Source organism: Talpa europaea (assembly GCF_964194135.1).
Source record: "Talpa europaea genome assembly, chromosome: 12".
Taxonomy (NCBI): Eukaryota; Metazoa; Chordata; class Mammalia; order Eulipotyphla; family Talpidae; genus Talpa; species Talpa europaea.
In genome coordinates this window covers 73,060,591-73,076,721 of record NC_140079.1, presented here as the reverse complement: position 1 = coordinate 73,076,721, position 16,131 = coordinate 73,060,591, and the positions used below count along the sequence as shown (strand labels likewise).

The following is a 16,131-nucleotide window of genomic DNA, read 5'->3' as shown; positions in this document are numbered from 1 at the left end:
AAAGAATGGGACTGATCTTAAAGTAGAAGTTTCTTTGTAACAGTTAAAAACTTGAGAATTTTTAAAAACTTTAAACAAATCCTGAAGATTGTAATGATACTGCTTCCAAAATGATAGAATCAGATGCTGAAACAAATTTAAATTCTGCTTTAAGGTGGTAGTATCTTAAGTACTCGATGTTCTGAAACGTATGAGACCAAGACAGCATTAATCAGCCTGTTTGGTATCCCTTTGTGGTACTACTCCCAGTCTCCCCGAGTCGTCATCCAGGTAAGAGTTGATGCACCTCACATGTGCCTTGTGGCTGCCACATGATTGTTGAGGACTCAAACAGAATCAAAGTGTCAATGATAAATTTATGTTTTTTTGGTAAGCTTTTTAATAAAGTATAAGATACATTCAGAAAAGTGTGAAAATCATAAGTACATGGTGCAGTGAAGTTTTTTTTTTGTTCTTTTTTTTTTTTTTTTAAAGATTTATTTATTTATTTATTTATTTAAGCACTAGGTACAGTCAGAAGCGCGGGAGGGTGAGAGAATCCACCAGAGCCAGAGCAGGGAGCAGAACAGACAGACTGACGAAATACACTGCTGAGGGGAGCAGCGGGCGGCAGGAGAGGTCTGCCATGGTGCAGTGAAGTTTTCCAAGTGAATGTATCTGGAAGTAGTACCAGACCAAGAGACCGTATTCCAGCACCAACAGGCTCCCCTTCTTCTCATCTCAGAGAGTGACTTCTGACACCATCAGTTTTATCTGTGCTGAATTTGGTACCATGGGATTATATGCCATGTCCACAGGGTGTTGGGTTTTCACCCCCTGGTCTGTGAGGTCCACTGTGTGTACGAGCAGTTAGAATTCACTGTCGGTAGTGAAGGATATTCCATTATGAGATTGTAGGTAGTGCTTTATCAGTTTTTTAAAGAAATAGAACAGATGGAGATAAGCACAAATTACCATAGTAAGGACAACTTCCCATTTAAAAAGTATACTTGTCACATAGTACCTACTAGCAGGATTGGAGGGACTTTGAGTTCTCTTTCTCTGGTGCCTTTTGTTGACTGCTCTCAGCATACTTTGCTGATGATCCGTGATTATTTTATAGGTTGTATAGATTTAAAGGAGTAAGGGATGAAGAATTTAAATTGTCAGATATATTCATTTTACTTCAGAACTAAAATGCTACCTGATTTCTTTTTAAAGAAAATTCAATAATTTCCTTTTATGTGAAACACCCACATGATAATTAAGTTCAGCATGAAATATCAGGAAACTTAAGCTTTAGGAACCTCTCTGCTATCTTGTAATTATCTTGTCCTTTTGTTGCCTGGCTGAAGCATCTGATAGGCTTTCATTCAACTATCAGCATTTGTCAGACTTACCAAGCTGTCTGTGTTAGGGCACTAACCACTAGCAGAATGATGGCAGAATTTCTGGAATCACTCATCATCGAAGACGTGGATTCTGTTTGCAGGTCACACTACCTCTAGTTCATGGGTTCCTTTTTCTCTGCTTTTATAGGTGCCAACAGTACTCCTCCAGAGTACTCTTTCTAGCTGTGCCGTGTCTCCTCCTCTGTACCATGTCATAGTTGGGAGGTCTTGATAGTCTTGACATTCCCCAAACTGTCACACTAGTCCTTACTGTCACCATTGTGCCCACTGGATCTGTAATTAGGAAGCAGCAAGTACTTTAGATGTCTTAGACGTCTGTGAACAAGAGAGTGGGAAACAAGACCACTCTGGTACAGACCGCTTCAGGAGAAATCATGCAGTAATTTTAAATGGGGAAGTCAATCAAACAATTGTAATGGGAGTGGAGTGATAGCTGAATGGGTAAAGAGAATTTTAAAGGATGTAGGAATAGCAAATAAAAGGGTCAGTTCCTACCCTACTGAAAAGGGTCACCCAAGAACACATCTCCCTCCCCAGCCCCACCCATGGCCGAGATCTGACCTTTGTGTAGAGGGTACAGTTGTGGCTTGCTGAATGTGGAGACAGGGCTGCCTCACTCAGTGTGTTGTGGGCACTCTGGTGTGGCTGCACAGCTACTGTGCCTTTGCCATAATTTCCAACTATTTACTCAGCCAGGCTCCTGCCCAGTAGGGGTGTGGCTCCTCGTTTTCTGTTAGAAGTACTTTTGCAATAAGTGTCATTTTGTACTTTTGCCCACCACACCTTAGAAAGAGAAGTGGAATTACTGGGTCATAGGGTAAATACATAAAACAGTTCTGCTAAATTATGCTTCCTGAGGTGGTACATTTTTGTATATTCACCAGCAGTGCATGAGAGTGCCTTTCCTAACAACATCGGCAGCAGATTATGTCTAATTTTTGGATTATTGTTGGTCTGTTAGGAGAGAAATGCTAACACTGTGTCATTTGAATTTGTTTTTCTTTTGTTATTGTGAAAGGTAGAGTGTTTTTTCATTTAGTGTTTGTATGTTTTGCTTATTTTTGTTTAAGTTTCTGATTATCTTAATTCTTATAAACTTATATACTGGCGATAGTAACTCCTTGGGATTTAACTTGCAAATAAATGCCTTTCCCAGTTTGTCTTTTATTTATGATGATTTTTTTTTTTAACCATGCAAAACTTTAAAAAAAGGTTAATATTATCAGTCTTTCCCTTATTGCTTCTGTTTTTTAAATATTAGGGGGTTTTTAATTGTTCATTTTTTGCCTTTTCCCTTAGCCTGACATATATCCAGGTAACTGCTGGGCATTTAAAGGCTCCCAGGGGTACCTTGTGGTGAGACTGTCGATGACCATCTACCCAACCACCTTCACTCTGGAACACATCCCCAAAACACTGTCACCCACAGGGAACATCACCAGTGCTCCCAAGGATTTCATGGTCTATGTGAGTATTCTTATCCCCCTGTGACACCTGGATCAGCTCTCCTCCTCATTCTGTTCTGGGACTCTCCCAAAGATGAACCATGCTAACATTCATGACTTCCGTGTATTTACTGGGGGGTTCTCTCCTCTCTGTGTAACACCCTGAGTGAGCAGACAATACATCTAGGGAAACTTCTCCTAGGGTGGGTAACCTATAATGCCTGTGTTAACTGATGTCCAAATTGCTTGTGCTAATAGATCAAGGTAAGCCTGTGAAGAAATTGGTTTCTTCATTTCTCTTGTCTGTTGGCTATAAAGGCAGTTCTCAAAACTATAATGTTGAATTTTAGAAAAGAATAAGGAATTCGGAAAACAGACACCCAGAATTCTAGCATATAGAAAGTCATTGTTCATGTTGTAGCATTTTTCGTCTCCTGTTTTTCTTTTTAAAAAATACAGTTGTTGAGACAATCTCTTTAAAAAAACAGATTTATCATAAATATTTTTCTATGGCAGTTGACTTTTTTTTTTTAAGATTTATTTATTTATGTATACAAGAGCTGGGGTACAGGCCAGAGATGCGGGGTGTGAGAGGATTCACCAGAGACAGAGTGGGGAACAGAACAGGCAGATTGACTGAAGTACACTTCTGAGGGGAGCAGCAGGCGAGTCAGGAGAGGTCTGCTGTGCCATGTGGGTTTCTTCCTGGCTGGCCGGGGATTGCTTCATAGTGTGGTGTTTAACCCCTTGTGCCACCAGGGAGGCCCGGCAGTTAACATCTTTAAATAGCAACATAAAATACAGTTGACTAGCTCAACCCTTGTTTTCCATCCCAGATCTTTCAGTTTCCCATTTTTCAGTGTAAGTGTAATATCATCACATTTTTAGCTATGCCCTGAAGTACACCCTCAAAAGGTGGCATTACTGTTTCAGGGAGTATGAAGAGGGCATGAGTATGTTTAAGGCCATTGATCATCATGTCATGTATGTTACCAGCATTTGTACCACTGGTATATGAGAAGTATTATCTCTCGATGTCATCATTCCTTTGCCAAGAATTGAGTCTTTTTTTTTTTAATTCTCTGTTAACTTGATGGCAAAGACATGACACTTTAATCTATATTTCTGTGTTTCATTTTTATAGATTCTACATTTGTTTTTATTCATTTATCTTTTGGGATCTTAGTTCCCTTATAAATATTTGAGCTTCTTAATATCTAAATGTTAATTATGTCACTCCATTACAGATATATCTTCCATTGTTAGTCTTAATTATGTATTTATATCTGCTCATTAGCTATTATTTCTTCCATGGCATGGCACTTTTTATGCCCAGAAAGTCCTTAACCATTATCAAATAGACATTCAAATAGCCATCTATATTTCTTTTTTTTTTTTTCTCCCCTACTTACTACCTTTTATTCTCACACAAGCTGAGGCCCTCAGCACTGGTGACAAGCTTGGTGAAAGGGTGGGGGGAACTGGGGTTTGGCACAAAAAGGAGATGGAGGGAGGCTGGTGGTTCCTGAGGGAGGAAGAAGGTGGTTCTTATTCCAGTTAAATTGGATGAAAAGCTGAGGACCTGGAGCTCAAAGGTAGGGGGCGGGTGTGTGTGTGTGTGAGCACACAAGTGTGCACCTGTTTGGCATTTGTGCATGTTCATGGCATGTGTGTATGCAGAGTGAGGGTCTTCTGTGGTGTTAGGTTAAGGGAGCGAAGAAGCTGTGGTCATGCCTGGCTGGCTAGAAGCTGATCTCTGGCTGCGGTTCTCACATGGGGCCTAGTCCCAGCTCCTGCTTGGTCACTCCCTGCCCAGACCACAGTTCTTCCATCTCCAGCGGGTCTTTGGTTGGAGCCTCAGTGGGTGTCTCCTCCAGTGAGTTCTTGCTCATTTCAAACAACAGCCACTGTTGCATCCAGCTCTCAAAAATCTTACAATCCAGGCCCTGCATGGTGTTCTTAAGGTATTTCAGGTTCTCTGGGAAGTTCCCCTTCAGGTGCGGGTATACCTTGAGGGGGTCAGACCTCAGCAGCAGGTGCATCACATGGTCCTGTATGGTGTTGCCGTATTTGGTGGCATTCTGCATGGGCTCCTGCAGCAGGCCTTCCATGGGACGTGCCTGCATCAGCATGGGGGTAGCCATCTGCATCTTGCTCACAGGCTTGGCAGACTTGGGAAGCTTCATGTGCAGGTTCTCCAGCTTCAGGTTCTGTGACGTGACTGTCAGCTTGTCCAGCAGGCCCTGCTGGTGGTACAGGAAGTAGGCCAAGGTGGCCTGGCCGGCTAAGAGCAGAGCCACCAGCACAGAAAAGCTTGTGTAGAGGGCTCCACCGCTACACTTGCTCTCCTGGACTCCGGGGCGCTGGCCCAGCATGGGCAGCTGCTCGTGGTTAGAGATGAGGTCGCACTGGCCCTCCATGGTCTGGTCTCTGGTCTTGCCCACACCTTCTGCTGCTGTGGCTGTCCCCTGTGTATCTGTCATCTATATTTCTAATTGGTTTTTACTTTTTTATTGTGGCAAATATATATATAATATAGAACTTACCATCTTAACCATTGTAAAAGTAGAGTTCAGGTATATTTGCATTGTTGTGCAACAGTCATCACTACTCATCTCCAGAACTCTTTTCATCTTCCCAAACCGAAGCTGTCCTGTTAAACAACAGACCCTGTGCTTCTCCTTTCTGTCTGTAAGTGGGCCTCCTCTTGGTACCTCATTCCACTGGCCAGCTCTCATTTACTCCTCAAGTGGCTGAGTATCAACTATTTTTCAATATGCTGATATTTGAAGTGTTGAGGGCCATGTTGGGCTACAGTTGGGCAATCACTTCTATGTGACTTGATTTGTCTGTGTTCAGCCTCAGCTTTCCTTATCTATATCTTACCAGATTGTTGTGAATTGTGTAAAGCCTGTTAAAAAAATGCCCAGCATATAACAGGTCTTCCAGTAAAGATCTTAATCACTGCTTTAGTGGTGAAGTAATTTCACAAACTCAAGTTGAAGAACAACAACCCTAATTAATTCATTGTCATTTCTCCATTATTTAATAACTATATGGTTTTGGTTTTAGGGATTAGAAAATGAGTATCAAGAAGAAGGGCAGCTTCTGGGACAGTTTACATATGATCAAGAAGGAGAATCCCTCCAAATGTTCCATGTGCTGGTAAGATCTCCATGGTTTATACTGATCTGTGGGTCCTGAGTCCCTTTGCTTTGTGTCAGCAGGAACCAAAACATTAACAAACCTGTTTGAAGTAAGCCTGAGGGTCAACATCTGAAAAAAGTGAATCTGAGTTTCATGGCTTTTCTTCTCCTGAGTAAGCCTTTTTAGTGTACAGTGTACAACACATAAATGTCACATGTACCGAAACTGAAATAAGTCTAGCTCATAAAGAGTTTTCAGAGTTTGACCTAAGATTTGGGTTCTGTGATAGCTGATTGAGTTCATATTAGAAATTTAACTATTCTCTGAATATAGTTGAGGAAGTGATTGGGCTTGAGGGTATTAATATAAAATAAGTGTCATGTTTTTTTCTTGATTCCAGAAAAGACCTGAAAGAGCTTTCCAAGTAGTGGAACTTCGGATTTCTTCTAACTGGGGTCATCCTGAATACACATGTCTCTACCGGTTCCGAGTTCATGGAGAACCTATCAAGTAAAGCTGCACCTCGCTGTTGTTGTACATTTTGTATATATGGGACAGCCCGAAACACTGGAACCTTTTGTGAATGAGGGCGTTTAGAATAACAGGATGACATCATCCCTAAATAAATGTCACCAACTGGCAGCAGGAGAGTGTGGAGACTGAAGTGTTAATGCTCTGATGCCCAGCTTGCTGTTATGTCCATAGGAAACACTGCATGCTCAACACTTGGTTCACGGGGACCCGTTAGCCAGGTATTCTCTGGAAACTCATTTGAATGTATCGTTCACAAGACACTTAACTTTATTTTGAGGATTTGTTTTTGAACATAAAGCTCTTCTTATTTGTATTTTCCTAAAATCAGGAACAAAGCAAATGAAGGTAAAAAGGTTTGACGTGTTCCTAAAATTTTGATAATTAGCTTTCACTGGACCTCTTAATGACTTTTGGGGCACATACATATTTCATCTGTTAAATCCAATACACATTTCTTTCAGGGAAAAAGAGTCACCAAATTTCAGAGTTTTAAACTCCTTTCCTTCAGAATGAGATATTTCCTTTACTCAGCACTTGTTATTTTAAGTCACCATGTGAGGAAATAACTAATAAGTGTTTTTCTGCTTAGTTTGCTCCTACTTCTTAGAAAAACTTTCAGTCAGGACCCAGTATGGGAATACCCATTTAGGAAATGGGGAATTCTCATTTCCTTGTTGGTTGAAGTGGGTCTGATTTGAAAAGAGCTGGTCTGGATCGAAACACATAAATGGAGATCTCTGGTTCCACCTAGCCACTCACCCTGTTGGGATAACTCTGGAGTTCTCAATTGACAGTATGAATAGGAACCAAGGAATCCAACCTTTTTCAGGTTTCGTTTTGAATTTTTCTAAAAAGCGAACACTAACATGCTTTAAATCTTTCAGAGGCTTATATTTTTATTACATGGATGGTTATCAAAGGAGATTGTCCAGTGTGGCAAATTCATGAAGCTGTTTCATTTATGATTGTAATTTTTCCTATAGCAGCACTTTCTTTGGCTCTAGTTGGGATTTCCCATTTATTATGACTGTTGGCCATTCTCACTCAATTCCTATGAGACTAATTTTGATGACAATATTTAATATTTAGACAGTTTTACTGAGCAAACTTTATAATGAGATATCTGTGAGGCACTAAAAGTGTTACGGATGTTTTACCTTAAAAATTATTTAAGTTTTATTGGGTTGACAGTTTTTTTGGTATACTGTAAATGTATTTTCAGAAAAAGAAAAAAAATGATGGTGCTGACTGGTTTTTCTGGAGAGTTTTGTGTATATTGCACAACAGTCCTCATATACAAAAATTACATAAAGTAGCATTTTTTTCATTCTTAGAATTAGAACTAATGCTTATGCATTAAGTTGGATAAAATGTATACAGATGTTTCATATATTACAGGATAAATATGTAAATCAAAATTTCCTATATAGAACCAAATTGGGGGTTGGGGTGGAAATATTTTGAATATTAATTTATTTTTAAAAATGCAAGATAGGACTTTGTGCAATGTATTTTTGTAAATGCTTTTCAATATATTTGTCTTTGGTAGAGCTTCTTTTGCTGCCACCAAATTGATAAGATACTATTGAAATGTTTAAATAAAGAGTTTTAATTTTTAAACGTGCATGTGATATTTCAAATGAATAATAAACAGTATATTTCTTTTCTCAATGTGCTGTTTCTGCCCACAGTGGTTTTGGGGAGGTGCGACTACATTTGTTTGTAGGGCTCTGTATTAACCAGTTAATGGTGACCTATCCTGATCTAGGTAGCTTTTTTACCCAGTGTTGACTTTCCCTGGATACCTCTTATGTAGGGAAAACACTTGGAAAACAGACTAAATGTAAAGATGGTTACTGAAGAAGAAAATTATGAAAAGAGGAGCTGGATTACCTCATAGGAACATCTGCTGCTACTAGAGGTGGGAGCTCATGGAAACCCAGGATGTGTTCATTCAGTAAACGTTTACCGAAGACCTGTGTGTAAGGCACACAAGCAAGGACAGCAGGCCAGAGTGAAAGAGGAGCAGACTTTTGGCACCTCAGCCATCCAGCTGAGGCAGGCCATGCAAAAATGCCCCCATCCTCTGCTGATTCTCAAGTCAGCCACAGGGTTTCATTCTCTGGAAACAACTGGGCCTACCAAGCAAAAACAATCCTTTACCTTTGCTCCTTAGTCTCTTACACAGGATGGCACACTTCACACTCTGTTCCCCGGTTTTGTGCCTTGCTTTTTGCCATTAAGAAAATAACTTGGCCCTACCTCTGAGAAGAGTTAAGTGGCTCAAAGGTGTACACGCCCTATACCCCCCCTACTCAGCAAGTCCCCATACGGACATACACGTTGTCTTTGGCTTCTCCCATAAACAGTGCTGTTCGCAGTCAATGAAACTGAGAGGCTGACATGGAAATCCCGCGGGACCTAGGACCCACAGCTTGGCAACCATGTCCCGAGGCCCAGTCCCTGGCGCTCCTGGGGTGCTCTGTTTTGCGGACCGGGCCGGAGTGCTGTGGCATCACCGAGCCTCCCGACGCCTGCCCCCGCCCCTACGTGACCTCCAGCGGCAGGGACAGCGGAGACGACGGCTGAAGCGCGGCTCGCGGGTCTGCGGACAAACTCACGTGGGCCAAGAGCCCGCCCCGCGCCCGCCTCCATTCGTCCACGGCTGCCAGTCATTGTGGCGTTAGGCCCCGCCCGGTCACATGCGGCCCGCCCTTAGTCACGTGACCGTCGCCGAGGCGCCCGCCCCAACTGCACGGCTCCTCGCGGCCACCGTAGAGGGCGTCGAGCCGCCGCCGGGACGGAAGCCGAGAGGCGCTGCGGACCGCGCCTGCGACAGCGTCAGCCTTGCGCGGAACGCCGGCCCCGATGGCGGCGGCGGCAATGGCTGAGCAGGAGAGCGCCCGGAACGGCGCCCGCAATCGCGGCGGCGTCCAGCGCGTGGAGGGCAAGCTGCGCGCCAGCGTCGAGAAGGGCGACTACTACGAGGCTCACCAGATGTACCGGACCCTCTTCTTCAGGTAGCCGCGCCGCCGCCTTCCAGGTCTTTCCGCCCGGACGCCCAACCCGGCACCCTGCCCCCGGCCGCTTCCCATTGGCCGCGCCGCGCCTCCCCGCGCGCCCATTGGCCCGCGCGCCTGTCTGTCCGCGGGCGGAGCGGAGCGGCGGCTGTGCGGCGGCCGCGCGGAGGGTGCGGGCCCGGCCCGGCGGCGCTGGACCCCGGACCCGGCCCGCGGACCCGGCGCCCGCCGCAGCCCCGGCTCCGGCCCCGGACGCGCCTCTGCCCGCCCCAGGCCCTCCGCCCTGGTTCCCACCTGCCCCGAGCCTGGCGTCCTCGCCCCCCCGCCGGGACCCCGGCCTCTTGGCCCTTCCCCGGCGCTGCCCCGCACCTCGCTGCCGCCGCCCCGGCGGGCGCGCACCCCGCCCCGCCCCCAACCCCCGCCCCCCCGAACCCCCGCCCCCCGCGCCCTCAGAGCCCCGCTCGAAGCCTCACGGTTTTCCTCCTACAGGGGTTCCCGGCGTGAGGAGTTTTAAGTTTTTTTTTAAAGTCGTGGGTCCCCCCGGTCTCTCGCATTTTGTGTTGTTGGTAAATTAGCTATTTTTATAAGCCTGGTATTTTTTGTTCCACCTGCGCTGCCCAGTGTTTGGCCACGTGTGGCTGTTGAGCTTCTGGAATGTGGTGAGTCCCAAATGGGATACACACACTTGGTGTCACAGACTTAGTATAGAAAAAAACGTGTGACTTAAAATACAGTTTTGTGTCGAAGTGATATTTGGATTAAATACAATTTTATCTTCTCAGCGCGATCCTAGAAATTTTCCAAGTTCTGTGCATCTTGAGTTAATTTTCTTTTGAACTGCAGTATTCTTATTGTCATACAGTTCCTACATTTCTTAAAATGTATATGTATCAGACACCCCTGAAGTTATATATATTCTGTGATCCTTTACGGTTCAAGCAGAAAACAATTTAGCTATTCATTAGAACTTGGAGGTGTTTTAAAGATAATTTAGTCTGTGCTGTGGAGTACCATTTCTTTCTAAACTGGCAGCAGCAGTGCCTTAGTTTGATATATAAGGGCAGTCAGGTGACCTTAACACCATATAGGCCTAAGTTTTTTTAATTTTGTTTAAATAGTAAGTTGAATCAGTATCCTGGGAACTCTAGAGGCACTTTCTGCTTTGGTTGTAGTTTCTCGAACTTTGTTTGGATGAAACATGTAAGTGGTGGCCCAGAGTAGCAAGTAGGACTGGATTATCAGTGATGAATCCAGGGGAGGTGTTGATATATGGTCTCCAGCTTGCGGCTTGGTGGATACCATGCCTGTAACCCTGATTGTGGGAGGGGTGTTTGAATGTGGCTTTCAGGCTCTACTGACTTGGCCAGTCAGGAATGAGTCCTTGTCATCTTTGGTTGTCAAGATGTTTCATGTAACTTTTATGACTTGGCCAGTCGGGGATGAGTCCTTGTCATCTTTGGTTTTCAAGATTTTTCATGTAACTTTTATAGACCCTTCTTTGTTGCCAGAGTCCAGAACCATGAATTAAACCTCTGAAGGGTAGTCTTGTTTCCAGAACTTTCTATTTACTAACCCCTGACATTCTATAGTCAGCCAAACTAGTCAGGTTGCATCTAGTTTTATCATTGTGTCACAAAATGACTTTGTCTTTTGGAAACCTAGTAGTTTTATTGGCTTAGAAAGAAATTCACATTTGCCTTTAGTTAGACGCTGTTCTGACAGAAACAAGTCCTAATGCTTGATATTTAGTGTTAAGTTTTTAGTGCTTGCTGAATTTATCACTAAACATTAATATCTTCTAAATGGTGTGGGCTGTGATAGCCTCTTCAAACTGATTGTTCTTCAAGGAATAAAGCAGAAATGTAAATGTTCATTTAACCCTGTAATATAGAATCTTCATCCTGGTGGACTAGCCAGTCCAGAATCTTTGAAATGTAGAACTATTGTAGTGTTCAAGATTTGCCTTCGTGTATGCTGTTCTTGGGTATTTGTATATAAATATTGGCCCCAGTGGTTAATCAGCAAAACTGGATCTTCCTAAAAATAAACATGGTGTTCTTTGATTTGAGCCAGTTCTGCAGTGACTGATGCATGAGGAACATTGTCAACTTCAATTTAGAGTGGGAGTTCTTCCACCAAGGGGACAGTGATGAACCTGCATGGCAAGAGCAAACAGAGAGGATACTGTTGGGGGCTCGCCCCAAGCCCAGCCTTGACCTGGACTTACTTGTCACGTCTGTTCTGTGACCTGAGAATCAGGACACTAGTGTAACCTCTCTTGAGTCTTGGCTTCCTCCTAGGTCATTTGTGGTTGTGAGAAGTAAATGAACTTGCCCTTGGCCTTGTTGGGGATGTGGTGGAACCAGTTGAAGATGGTGGTTGTGGCCATCCAGGAGTCCTACTTGAAACAGCCTGGAGTTGTACTTTTCTCTCCAAGACTCAAGTCCACAAGATCAGACCATGATCTTGACCTAGGTTAGCTCCTTGGAGAAATCAAATTCACCAAATAAAACCAATTTTTATTTCTATTAGTAAACACATACTTAAGTATTTAGATAAAATGTACAACTCGACGAATTTTGACAAATACACGAAATTACCACCAGCCAACATATTAAAATATCCACTGCCCCCACCCCTAAAGTGTTCTTGCTCTTCCATACAATCAGTCTTGCCGGGTCAGCCCCCTACCACCTCTGCCCCAGACAACTACTGACTTGCATTTTCTAGAGTCTTATATAAATGGAATCATACTGTATGTCCTCTTTTTTTGGTCTGATATTTTTTTATTCACTCAGCATGATTATTTCAAGATTGACTCGGGTACATATCGTTAGTTCATTGTCATTGATGAGTGGTGTTCCATTCTATGTGAATACACCACAGTTTATCCGTTCACTTGTTGCATAAATTTACTGAACTATGTTATTTTAATCACTTTTCCCCATAGCAGTTGGAGGAAGGAGAAGGAGTTAGGCAGCCCAGCAGACTGGGTTGACAGTGTGTACTGTGCAGGAGTGGGCTGTTCTCACTAGTTTGGCTGGTTGAGTTGGAGGCTTTGTCAATGGACAGCTCTGATGACTGTGAGTGATCACCTTGTCTCTGCAGGCTTGTCTTCAGGGTAAGGAGGGACCTGCTTTCCAAGCCTGTTGGGTTATTTGTATTCCTTAAGTAAGCCTCTGTGCTTGGATGACTGTTTTGCAGGGAAGCCCAGTACAACCATCACCTCAGAGCCTGCAGCCTTTATGGTTTAATGAAAATTGCATCTTTCTACTCTGGGGGGCCTTCTGAGATTTGTGTTGATAGTTGATCATAGACTGTACCTAGTATTGCATCTTAAATTGTATGGAGAAATTAAAAAAAAAAAAAAAACCTGAATTGTTCTCTGCTTCCCAGTTTAGAAGATGAACGTTCCCTAAAGGAACCGCTGGGACTCGAGGCCTCTGTGCCTTGTAGTTTAGGTTTGTTTTCAGCAACTTTGATGCCAAGTGTTGCTCAGCCCTCTGAGCTCTAGATGTTGTGCTTCAGCCTCTAAGACTTTTGACATGAGCTTTGTCATTCTTCATGGGCATCCACACAGTTTTTCACTAGTATTTATTCTGTGTATTTCTGTGTTCTGCCTGCTTGCTGCTTGCTTGTTTTGTTTTGTTTTAAGGGAGAAAAATAAACTAGAATAGTTGCACAGACACAGTGCTGCATGGACACAGATTTGCTACCTCAGTCAGTGTTGGCTTCAAATAGTTCCACATGTGCCAAGTGGAGGTCCTTCCACTGTGGACAACGTAGTCCTAGTCATTGTGAGGTGCTGCCTGCTGGGGAGGTCAGGACTTCAAGCTGGTACCAAGCTGGAGGGTTCCTGTTTCAGCTGCTTTTAGGAACACAATTCTTTTTCACTCCTGTAATTCTGCAGTGCAAAAGGCACACATTCATTTTGCAAAGTGACCTGTCCGTATTTTGTCTTTTACCAGTTTGCTTTGATCTGCAACAGGTGTTTCTGGCTAGATGGCAGATGACTGGTGGAAATCTTATACTCTGTGCATGCAGTACACTGTGCCATCATAATGTATGCTCGGTAAAGCTCTGCCTTCTTTCTGTGCTCAGAAGACTGTACCATCTCTATGAGCCCAGTAGACTGTGTACCATCTCTGTCTTTCCTCTGTGACCTGAGAGGAGGAGGAAAGGTGGCGGTGACGTGGGGAGCTTCAGGTGGCCATGTGCTGCTATAGTCATGCTCCTGAAAGTGGCTGCATTGCCCCAGGAATTGATTTTTCTGCTTTTGGGGGCGTTTTTCCCCTCAGTCTGGTTTTCTGAGAGTTTCTTGCTATACTGTTTGTCTCTACCAAATTGTGCTCAGAAACAGAGAATGTCTTTGCCAATAATTTAACACAGGTTCACTGGGGGTATTATAATTTGCAATAATAACATAACCATATAGGGTATGGTCTCTTAATAAGCCAGTAAAGAAATAACATCCTCTAAGCCCGTGGTAGATTAACCACACCGGTGTTCAAGGTGATGGGGAGATGAAAGAAAGAAAGTCCCAATTTAGTTAAGATGATGCACCTTTCTACAAGTTGTCTCCCAGTAGTCAGTTTTTCACCTAAAGCTGGGTATCACCGTGTGCTTAGATCCAGATAACTAGTGGGCATTGGCACTGCAGTGAGCAGGGAGGATGGGGTGCCCTGAAGGTTATCACTCAGTGGCTGTAACACAGCTTGTGCCACTGCCTGTTAGAGTCTCCAAAGTCAGGAGCCACATGTCTCTTCTCTTTCTGAGACTGCTGCAAGGGTTAGCACAATTGCTGACCAAGAGCAGCCTGGCTTCAGCCAAGCAAGTGTCTCAGCTCTTTGGAGAGCTATTTAGAAAAGCACACAGTAGCCTTACTCAGACCAGGTTGCTGGTCAGACTTCTTGTTTTTAAAGTTTAAATGTCCATCACATGAGACATGTTGTTATTAAGGGGACATGACATGGTCCTCTCCACTTCAGGAGCCAGAGTTAGATGAGAAAATCCTAATACCTAGCTTTAAAACGGCCAAAGAAGTTCCTCAAAACCTATTTATACCACAAACAACTTTGTCCAAAACAAGCTTTCAGACCATGAATTTTAAATCAGTAGGTGTACAAAGAATTCCCCAGACAGAAGAGTCTAGTCTGTTGTGTTCTGAATAAAGCAGAGACAAGCTTGTATGATTATCACTTAGGACAAATACTTAAGAGTTTGTCCATGCAGGTGGTAACATGAGGCTGTATACCTTCAAGCACCTGTTTTTCCAGAACACACGCAGCAGTGGTGGGCACCAGGTCATGTGGAGGACCTGGGAGCACTCAAGCCAGGTTCACCCATGTGTGTGAAAAAGAAACTGCTCTGGACAGTGGTTTACGGGAACCGCAGCCCAGGCTGGTCACCTACAGGATGGTGGAGGTTTTCCAAACTCTTCAAGTTTTTTCTTCCACCTTTCACTCCCCTGTGCAGGCCGCCGGGGTGTCTTGGGGGCCTTTGCAGGCCAGCTGGGATATGAATGTGTTCTTCTGGGAGAGATCTTCCATGGTTGACATTTCCCACCTGTCAAACCTGATAAGCTGAAGGACGCTCTAAGCTCGAGCCTTTTTTTTTTTTTAAAGATTTATTTATGCATACAAGAACTGGGGTACAGGCCAGAGGTGCAGGGGGGTGAGGGAATTCATCAGAGACAGAGCAGGGAGCAGAACAGGCAGACGGACCAAAGGCTCTGCTGAGGGGAGCAGCGCGCAAGGCAGGAGAGGTCTGCTGCGCCATGTGGGTTCCTCCCTGGCCAGCTGGGAATTGAACCCACGCTGCAGAGGCTGCGGACAGCTTCACAGAGTGACGTTCCACCTGCTGCACCACGGGGGAGGCCCTAGGCTCCAGCCTTTTGCGGCACCACCCAGGTGTGTGTTATGGATTTAGATCCCCTACACTGCCACTTACTCGGGATCTTGCTCTTACGTCATTTGTTTTGAAACATGGCTTCGTCCTAGGGCATTACAGCTGGGAGGCACAAATTTGCTTGACTGGTTGTAGGGTCAGGAATGGCCACAGTGCAGGTTTTCTATGATCCAGCAGACCGGGTAAAGGAGGAGTCAGAGCCCTCAGTGGCTTTTGCAGGCTTTTATTGGGGTTTACCAGGTACACAGCAGGCAGGGGTACTGGGGGGTGGGTGGGGAGGCTGGCAGTCCTCCCAGCCCCCAGCAAGTCTTCACTCTATCTGGGCTCTATGGCCTTCTCTCTGCTTCTCTCTCGGCATCCCCGTGGCGCCGCCCTTAAAAGCCCTGTCTTAGCCAGGTGAATCCCATCCCACCTATGCCCACACCCTACTCCAGGTGCCCGCCATCAGGCATGCATTCAGGACCGCAAGGATCCATCATCTATCCTGGCAGGAAGGCGGGAGGGCAGAAAAGCCTGACATTTTTTGCTTACCCTACACTGGTTTAATGGTTCTTTTCTGATGATCACTGAGATCAGTATATAGGCAATGAATTAAATATTCTGGGTATGATCTGTGCTGCTTGCACCTGCCACACTTTAGGAAATGTTGGCCCATGTCAGTAGGAAGCTATTGCTTGCTATCTCACT

General features: G+C 44.4%; 2 protein-coding genes across 2 annotated transcripts in view; one reads left to right on the top strand and one right to left on the bottom strand.

Moving 5' to 3' along the window:
- SUN1 (Sad1 and UNC84 domain containing 1) overlaps positions 1 to 6,497 on the top strand; it is a gene marked incomplete at both ends in the record, with an annotated part of 39,096 nt that extends 32,599 nt beyond the window's left edge. Inside the window, 4 exons of the mRNA XM_084251023.1 lie at positions 155 to 270; positions 2,691 to 2,858; positions 5,909 to 6,001; positions 6,384 to 6,497. Of these exons, the coding sequence (XP_084107149.1) occupies positions 155 to 270; positions 2,691 to 2,858; positions 5,909 to 6,001; positions 6,384 to 6,497 (491 nt within the window). The remainder of the gene's footprint in view (positions 1 to 154; positions 271 to 2,690; positions 2,859 to 5,908; positions 6,002 to 6,383) is intronic.
- On the bottom strand, positions 4,606 to 5,256 carry LOC311181346 (HLA class II histocompatibility antigen gamma chain-like; the record flags this gene model as incomplete). The annotated part of the gene is made up of 1 exon (XM_084249730.1): positions 4,606 to 5,256. One exon carries the CDS (start codon positions 5,254 to 5,256, stop codon positions 4,606 to 4,608), a length of 651 nt encoding a protein of 216 aa, XP_084105856.1.
- Positions 6,498 to 16,131: the final 9,634 nt, after the last annotated feature.